At 39.6% G+C, this 9,782-nt stretch overlaps 1 protein-coding gene across 1 annotated transcript; it reads right to left on the bottom strand.

Moving 5' to 3' along the window:
• Positions 1–206: 206 nt before the first annotated feature.
• On the bottom strand, positions 207–8,907 carry LOC132632729 (protein PUTATIVE RECOMBINATION INITIATION DEFECT 1). Its single transcript, XM_060348783.1, has 9 exons — positions 8,325–8,907; positions 4,958–5,064; positions 4,706–4,878; positions 3,920–4,228; positions 2,607–3,573; positions 1,813–2,515; positions 1,458–1,738; positions 717–1,383; positions 207–541 (listed from the first exon to the last, which is right to left on the bottom strand). Exons 1-9 carry the CDS (start codon positions 8,760–8,762, stop codon positions 302–304), a joined length of 3,885 nt encoding a protein of 1,294 aa, XP_060204766.1. The 5' UTR covers positions 8,763–8,907; the 3' UTR covers positions 207–301.
• Positions 8,908–9,782: the final 875 nt, after the last annotated feature.

Genomic DNA, 9,782 nt, shown 5'->3' with positions numbered 1-9,782 from the left:
AGATGCAGATTAAGTTTTCACACTGCACCTTTCATGGCACTATTGTAGGAAAGACTCTTTTTAGCTTTATATATAGCAGATGCCATTGCCTTGAAGGTTATGAGTAATAATCTGAATTGATCTTAGTAGAGAACGTATGTGATAGCCAAAACTTAACTTAATGGGGCAAGAAGTCACTGCTCTTAACAAAGAATGTAATCGACCGGTTAGCAAAATCCATGCTAGCTTAATTGACTGCCATTATGCCAAAACAGATTTGTTCTTCTATCAAGAAAGTATTGCTATGAAGATCTTTTTAGTCTCAATCATCCCTCATTAGACATTTTGAAAATAAGTCTATCTCCTCCAACAATTCCCTTTTCCCACTTTGAAATCTTGTAGACTCCATATTTCTAGCTGGTTGAGTCATCATGAGGCTAATGAGAAACTGACAAATTTGACCTAAATAATCTGAAGCATCTGCTATGTTCAGTGTCTTCTCCTCTGCAGCAGCATGTTGAAGTTTGTTTGTGTTGTTTGTGTAGATACATTTTCGACATTCCTGCAGGCAAACATAATAATGGAATTCCATTATTTCTTTCATCATAATCGTTATAGGGAATTTTGGCAATCAGAACTTTGTATTTTCTTTCTTTCCAATAAAAAAGAAAGCAAGCTTCACGAGGCCAGGCTACAACAATAAGACCCGATGAAACTTTGAAGAAAAACAATATTACCTGGAATACTTGATTTAGGGTAGCAATTTGTTCATCACTCAGAAAACCATAATTAAGTAACTCCCTTAAGAGGAAAACCAGCTCCGCGCTCAAATTAGAATTTGTAATGTTTCTGGTAATAGAAAATATGCAAGATTCATCGAAGATTGAAGTCATCCATTGAGGAACTTTCTTCCTTCTCAACAGTGCAACTGCAATATGAATTGCAGGCTTGTGATGGATCATGAAAGATTTTGACGCCAAAGATGGTGCTGCCAAGGACATCACTAACTCTTCTACTATAAACCGACACCAGTTATTCCTTTGTATTGCTAATACTTCCATTTCCGCGTCTTGCCACTCGATGAGCATAGACAAACAGCGAGAACAGTTCATTGCTACGGACATGTCACTTGAAAATATTTGGCCTTCTAAAACAGCCATTATAGACAACAAATAATCAGTTCGGAATTCTAACGTGTCTGATTTTCTACGTCTCTCATCTTCTATTCCGCTGAATAACTCCAGCAGGTATTGCGAGCTAAGTAACTTTACAGGAATGGATCCAAAATGCAATAACTTGCACAAATCGTGGCACTGTATACTAATATGGGGGCAGGGTTGTGGGACGTTGGTTGGATCCAGCAGAAATTGGAAGTCCATAATACCTGGTAAAACGGCATGCAGGCTAGTAAAATAAGCAGTTAGTTTCTAAGTTAAAAAGATAAAACATAGAAACACTGTGTTAAGGAATGGATATACCTTCTCGAGGAGAAGAAGAGCAGTGAAAGCACAAAAACAAGAGCTTCTCCAAATCTTGTTCCTTCGTCTTGGTCAACTAGAGAGGGTCCCTTGGAACAGGCATTGGCGATAGTGGTATTAACCAATGATAACAAAGGAGTACTAAGGAGTATGGTTTTTGAAGCCTCAACCATCACTTGATTTACTGAGTGATGCAAAACCATAGAAAGAATGCCAATCGATATAAGATTTCCTGGAGTCCATCCATCTGCAGCTACTGAGGGGATCAGGTAGTCGATAATCTGCAATTCAGGAGAGGTATATTTACTACAGAGGAACTGGAAGCAAACAGTATTTAAAAGAGTGAGTACTATACTTTCACCACAATTGCAACCCAGGGTTCATCATCAGAGAGGGATTCAGAGTGTACTGCTAGAAGAATGCAGGATACTAGTACAGAAGTGGCCATGAAAGTATCTGGGGATGAAGAATGACCAAACTTATAATACAGGTTCTTGATTGTACCAGCTATCCCGTGCATGCAGAACTGATCTGAAGCGCTTGGTGTGATTTCGATTATATGTCTTATGATATTCACAACTGAAACAATGTCATCCGCAGAATATTGATCTCCAACCTCTCCCAATAGGAACACCATGAGCATACCTAAAAAATTATCCCCCGAAGCTACAAGTTCTGCCATAACATACACATCTATCTTCTGATTGGCTTCACCATGGATATTTATCTGGTTTACATCGGAGCAATTGTATCTACAAAATTTCAAAATTTGGGCAGACAACATGTTGCAGACTTTCTCTTGTTGGAACAACCATTTCAAAGATGTTACGTGGATTCTTGTCGATAGCAAATCCCAGTCCTTTTCAGCAAGTAGTTGGAACACAATCCTTTCAGCTTCTGCGCTATAGGGAATTTGGTAGCTCAGCTTGGCTAGACCTCTGTAGAGCGCGTAAAGATTTATAAAAATTTCCAAAACAGAACATCCGTGCATGTTTTCGCTGCTGTTAAGTAGAATATACTGCTCCAGTGAAGCTAACACAACTTTATCATCTGCAATCCTGGAAAAGGGTTGAGATGATCAACTGATGGCTAATGACATAAGCAGGGAAAATGCAGAAGAGCAAGATTAAAATTCCAGAAAATATTTACCGATCGTCAAAAAGCGAGCTGATGTACAGTAACAGCAGAACTGCCAGTTGGCGAGAAGTCAATTCAACGTTTTGGGAGCTTTTATGCCCCAGAAGGAAAAGTAGATCTAGAGGATCAGATGGAAGATGTGGAGCAGCATCGCTAATGAATTGCCCAGAATCATCTCCAAGAATGATATCTGTCATCACACTAAAGATAAGATAAACCTTCCTTTTCATCTTTTCAGAAGGGAAAAAGCCTAAACATCCATATGCAAAACTGAACCAGGAGGATGTTAACAGAACATTTGCAAATATTTTGGTTTCACTATCTGAACCTTGTAGCAATATGGAATAGAAGTTTTCAAGTATTGCAGCTGGAATATCCTCATCTTCCATCTCATGGAGGGATCTCATAAACCAAGGTAATATATGTGTTCTACATACATCTATAATGCTTCTTCTAAGTTCTGTATTGATAGAGCTTGTGGTATCCATCCCACAACTATACGCATATGCCTCTTTCAGTAGGTAAAGAGAGCTCAAAAATTGACCCGGATATTTGTCATAATTAATTAAACAAGTTAAGATGCAATTTCTTGATGCATCCTGAATCGATTGGAAGAAACTTGAAATCCCGCTGGAAGATGAACATTTCATAAGTGCAACAAATATTGAACAGACCAGAGTGAATGTCTCTGGAAGCATGCCTATTTCTCCATCAAGATTTTTCTTGAGCATCCCCGTCAAACAAAGGCTTATATCTTCTACCTGGGACTTGGATACCACCCCAGGGCAGTTCTCAACGGAGTTCGAAATAAGCCTGAGTGTTTCAGTCTGTACAGGGTGAAAAGGAATTTCAGCAACATGATGCAGAACTGGAATAAGGGCCATGAACCCAATTGCAAGTCTCTGTCTAAATGCTTGCTCAGCAGTTGCTAAAAGATCAAGAAGCTGAATACAAGATTTAATTGTTGGATCTTTGCATCCTGCAAATTTATAAATCACTTCATTAGTCATCACAAACAAAATTAATTGTGTAAGCTGAGCTAAAGTAATAAGAATGTCCTCTAGCTCATTGACGTTAGAGAATTTAGGTGCAAAACATTGTCGAACCACATAGACATCAAACATTGAAGCCATGGTTATTTGTTAACTTTTAGGTTTTTGTAAGAAAATGCTGTAATCGTCAGAGAATTGGTCATCTTCCTGATAGTTTGGTGCTAGTAATGAAAATAAAGCGTGGTTGAAATGGCCTCTTTCATCTGCCATTTTTTCAAACGAAACCAATATGAATCTAACTGCTCAGGCACTGCGTATCACTGATCTTCTTACCTGACAATCTCAGCACTTCAAATGTATAATCTGCAATGTTCTCTTCCACAAATACTTGGATTTCATTTTCCAAGACATCTTTCCCCGACAGATAAAGGTAAAGTAAATCTAGTGCTGCTATTTGTACTTGATTATCAGAAGAAAGCAGGGGGGCTTTGACTGCCTCTGCAAACAAGATAACTAGAGGCCCATCTGATATCTGCTCATTTGTCTCCATCAAGTGATCAACATCATAAGAACTCCTGTTCCTTGCATCAATCATAGAGGCAGTTTGAAAGAATCCTCTCTGCATTATTACTGTTAAAAATGCTGCATAGACAAACAGTAACACTGATTTGACAAATGTGAGGGATGAGATTATCTTGTTGAAACTCTAACATCAGCAGCTGGTTGTTCTGATGAGTTTCTTTTTCTTTTGGGCTGGTGGGGAAAGGGAGAGGAGAAAGAGAGAGGGGGCGGGGGTATTAGCCTGAAAAGAGAGATTATCAGGGCTCTGGTGAAGAGCGCATAGGACTTTGCTAGTCAAGTCAGCAGCAAACATACATGCAGAATTTGAGAGATATGGCTATTCCTACACTACATTCTCATTTTTTATCAACCATACTTCACTAATTCACTTGTCAGATACAATAAAAGAATAAGTCAGCTATTATTACTATACACCCCTCCTCCTTTGCAATAATACAAGAACAGAAATGCTAATGTGTCAAGTTATCCACTGGAAAACCAATTTCAGATATGCTAAAGTTCAAGGAGCAGAAATGAGTAATGTTAGAAGAATCGTACCTATACAGTTCAAGCGAACACCATCACTTTGAGCTTTCATGAGAACTTCCAGTGCAACGTGCAGGAGCTTCGAGGAATGTCCAAATAAACTGGGAGGATATTCACCGTCTTGAGACACATTGAGTAGGAATAATTTGTATAGAACGAACAGGATTTCCCCTTGAATATCTTCACTGTACTCAAGAAGGAATTGACCTCAGGGCTCTGTTTAAGGAAAAAGGAGATACCCACTGTCTCAGTTTCTAAAGTCACCTGGACAAGTGAAGACCGCTGACAAGATTGAAAATGAGGGCATCCGTTTCTTCGAGACAATAGGAATGGTTTTTTTGATAATCCAAGAGAAGACCTAGGCAATGAAGCTATTCAAAGACGAAAAGGTCAGATTACACAATTTAGAGGAAAACATATGTCACTGCAAACATGGAAAATACAAATACACTATGCAAATTGAAGGCCGATTTATCTCACTAAAATCCAACGTGTATTGGACAGACATCAGGCAAGGAATTTCAAGACAGGATCACTAAGCATAACTTCTTCCTCTTTCTTGTTCATTCTAGCTTCTCAATGAGGAAATCAGTTACATACAAAGAGTACAACAACAACAACAACCCAGTGAAATCCCACAACGTGGGGTCTGGGGAGGGTAGAGTGTACGCAGACCTTACTCCTACCAAGGTAGGACTGTTGTTTCCGAAAGACCCTCGGCTCAATAAAAAGAGGTCAGATAAGGCTAAGAGATTCAAAGCGATATGGAAATGAAATAACGCAAGCGACAGAGATAACATAGGATAATCAAAGCACAGGTAATAACAGATAATAGCAGAAATTAAAGCACAAGAAATTATACTGCGATAATGCGACTACTAATAAGAAATGATAACAAGACTATCTACTAGCCTTCTACCCTAATCTGGGTCCTCCAAACCCTCCTATCTAAGGTCATGTCCTCGGTAAGCTGTAACTGCGCCATGTCGTGTCTAATTACCTCTCCCCAATACTTCTTCGGCCTACCCCTACCTCGTCTGAAACCATCCATGGCCAACCTCTCACACCTCCGCACTGGGGCATTTGTGTCTCTCCTCTTCACATGCCCAAACCATCTCAATCTCGCTTCTCGCATCTTGTCTTCTACCGAGGCCACTCCCACCTTGTCCCGAATATCCTCATTCCTAATCCTGTCACTCCTGGTGTGGCCGCACATCCATCTCAACGTTCTCATCTCGGCAACCTTCATCTTTTGAACGTGAGATATCTTAACTGCCAACACTCTGCCCCATACAACATAGTCGGTCTTACCACCACTTTGTAGAACTTGCCCTTAAGTTGTGGTGGCACTTTCTTGTCACATAGCACTCCGGAAGCAAGCCTCCATTTCATCCACCCTGCCCCAATACGATGTGTGACATCATCGTCAATCTCCCCGCTGCTTGCACAATAGACCCAAGATACTTGAAACTACTTTTCTTCTGGATGGCATAGGTACCAAGCCTCACTTCCAAGCCAGCCTCCTGAGATGCTTCACTGAACTTACGCTCTAAGTACTCTGTCTTGGTCCTACTCAGCTTAAACCCTTTAGACTCCAGAGTATGTCTTCAACCCTCCAGCTTAGCGTTAACTCCGCTACGAGTCTCGTCGATCAGGACTATGTCATCCGCGAAAAGCATACACCATGGCACCTCACCTTGAATTTGCCGCGTCAATCCATCCATCACCAAGGCAAATAAAAACGGACTAAAAGCTGATCCTTGATGCAACCCCATCACCACTGAAAAGTGCTCTGAGTCTCCTCCTACTGTCCTTACCCTGATCTTGGCTCCCTCATACATGTCCTTGAACACCCTAATGTACACCACAGGTACACTTTTAGCCTCCAAGCATCTCCATAGGGTCTCTCTTGGAACTTTGTCGTAAGCCTTTTCTAGGGCAATGAATACCATGTGTAAGTCCCTCTTCCTCTCCCTATACTGCTACACCAATCTCCTCACAGGATGGATGGCTTCTGTAGTTGAGCGTCCCGGCATGAATCCGAACTGGTTCTCTGAAATAGACACGCCTCTCCCCGCCCTCATCTCCGCCACCCTTTCCCACACTTTCATAGTATGGCTTAGCAGTTTGATATCTCTATAGTTGTTACAACTCTGAATATCTCCCTTGTTCTTGTATAGAGGGATCATTACACTCGACCTCCATTCTTCGGGCATTGCTATCTTAAAGATGACATTAAACAACCTAGTCAGCCACTCCAAACCTGCCGAGCCCGCGCTCTTCCAAAATTTTCCAGGAATCTCGTCAGATCCGATCGCTCTTCCCCTGCACATCCTAGGAACAGCACCTTTAACCTCCTCAACCTTAATACTCCTGCGTCCTACGAAGAGTACGTCTCTAAAATGAGCAATTTACACAGAGGTCAGCAGCTGGCAGGCACTAAATAGAGTGTGAAGCTACTCTGAAAAGTTGTGAATTATCAGGAAACACATCTTTGGTGTCATTTTAAACGCAACTCAAAATTTTCACAAATTTAAAATCATTTATAGTCTTCCGATTTTTTACTTGCTTACTTCATAACATAGTAACAAACTTTATGGACCTAAACACTAACATTAAACCTTGAAGTAACCACCTGAGCATGTTTTAGCTTTCTACTAGCTGCTCGGGCTAAAACTAATTCTCTCTGAAGTCATCCTGACTGTGATTTTCCAATCAAATCTGCAACGGTGTCTGTGCTTAAACTTCTGGTGTTAGTCACTGCTATTGACTCGCTGAAATCGACAACACCTGCCAAATCATTGTGAAAAAGCTACTCCTAGATAAAAGCTGTACTTGATCTTCAGGATTCAACAGTGAGATAATTGTAATAAAGCTACACTGCCTAAACAGGGTCTTAATAGAAATCTTAACGGGATCTTCAAAATCATTTTGAGTACAGAAGGCTTTACTAATCACAGTCCACTGTCCTCTCCCACAGAAAGTTGCACAATGCTGAAGCACACTAAGGAAACTAGTAAGCCCAGATACTCCTTCCGTTCCTGATTTCACCTTTTATTTTCTTATTAGCCTGTTCAAAAAAGAATGATACATTTTTGCATTCCTTAACGATAAGCTTTTATGGCCACACAAATATGTGACCACAAGTTTTGAAATTCTTATATTAACACAAATATAATGGCATGTTCCACAAGTTTTAAAAGCCTTACTCCATTTCCTAAAATTAGTGCTAAGTCAAACTCCGACAAACAAATTGAAAAATTAGTACTCACTCCGTCTCAATTTATGTGATTGTCAATTTGACTAAATATTGAAGCTGAATTGGATTAAACTAACTCAATATTTTAAGATTAAATTAATATATTTGGAAACTACATGAAAAGTAGCATAAGTAGCAAGTTTTCTCACATCAATTTGGTAAATAAATACATCTTAAAATATTGATCAAAGTTCATGCCGTTTGAATCTCGGATGCGAAAAGTATCACATAAATTGGGGGAAAGAGAGAATACTATATGTTGTATCATGTATGGCTGTATCTCTGTAGTTATACCTTCCTACAGCTCCATTCCCAACTACAATACCATAAATCGGAAATTTAAGAATTAGGACAGAGGAATTTAAAAGTTACCGTGTGGAACTGTCTCTGGCTCCAAGCCAAAGAGCCACTAGAAAGCCGATCCGCGAGCCGAGACACAAAGTCTGCATGCACATCAGAATCCGGAGATTGACACAACTGCATAATCAAATCCATAGTTTGCTTAGCCATAGGCTGATCATCAAATGAAGATAGAACAGCGACTAGAGGAGATATGAGGAAATGAGAGTGGAATGTGAAGAAGGTTTGGCGAAAACTCGGCTGGGAAAGCGCGATAGATAACTGTGAGAGAGCGTAGGACACGTGGACGGTGTGTGATCTCGGATTGGAAATGAGATTGGATACGCAGAGCAGGCAAATTGATCCGCCTTCATCGGTTGGAATAATGAGAGTAGAGCTATGGCCTTGAGCGCATGTTAACGGTGGTTCTGGTGGTGGTAAGTGGTGGAGGTGAGTGGTGGCGTAATACATGCTTTGTTGGTGTGTTGTGTGTGTGTCAGTAATGCGATGGGAGAAGGTGGGAAGATTTTGAATTCAAAGGCGGGAGAAAAACAGGCATGCCCTTTGCCTTCGAAATTCGAAATACTATATATACGACGATTGAGAACCAAGAAGCAAGAAATTCGCAAAATTATATTTATAAATATCACGTTACATTAATTAAATTTTACTCGCATAGCAACAAAGTTACAAAAAAAAAATGTCAAACTAAAATAACTGATATTTCGTAAGGAATTGTTTTATAGTACTTTGAAAAAATTATGGAATAGTCAATATCAATACAAGTAACAGGTCTGTTAATCTCCATAGAACCTCCGTAGAGCAATTATAATTGTTCAACTAGTCCACGAAGTACTCCAATTTGTCTAACCAATTCAACACTAAGGTATCTTTTTATTTTTATTCTCATGACCTCGAGTCGAAATGTTTCACCCTTGCATTGTGATATAAGTAAAGCTTAAAGTGAAAAAGGGATAGAACAATATGAGAGGGTTTTGTGTGGATCTTATAAACAATCGTTATTTCATTATTCCATAATCGGAGTAAGGCCTCATTTACTTGCATTTAAGATTTAAGCAATTATTTGGTGTGAATAGCTCTTAATCATTAACATTTTGGACAAAGTCATGCAACAAATAACAATATACTCAATGTAATCCCATAGATAGGGTATGGGGAGAGTAGAGTATACGCAAATATTACTCCTACCTTGATAGGTAAAGAGGTTGTTTCCAATAAACTCGTGGCTCAAGTTAAAGCAGAAATACGTTAATACGAAAACATAAGCAGCGAAATCATCGGGATAGTAAGAAAACTAAAACAGAAACGACACCATGCAGTGATAGAGAACTAAAAATAAAAAGATAAAAATGACGGAAATAATACGGATCTTACTGGATGTTTGGTCTTACTAGGAGAGATATGGTAAAAAGTGAAGATATTCGGGACTTTTGTGTGAATAATTTTTACTGCCACTCCGTTCACAACCAT

The sequence above is a fragment of the Lycium barbarum genome, chromosome 3, assembly GCF_019175385.1.
Source record: "Lycium barbarum isolate Lr01 chromosome 3, ASM1917538v2, whole genome shotgun sequence".
Lineage (NCBI taxonomy): Eukaryota > Viridiplantae > Streptophyta > Magnoliopsida > Solanales > Solanaceae > Lycium > Lycium barbarum.
The sequence above is the reverse complement of the archived record's forward strand: the minus strand, read 5'-3'. Positions and strand labels throughout refer to the sequence as shown.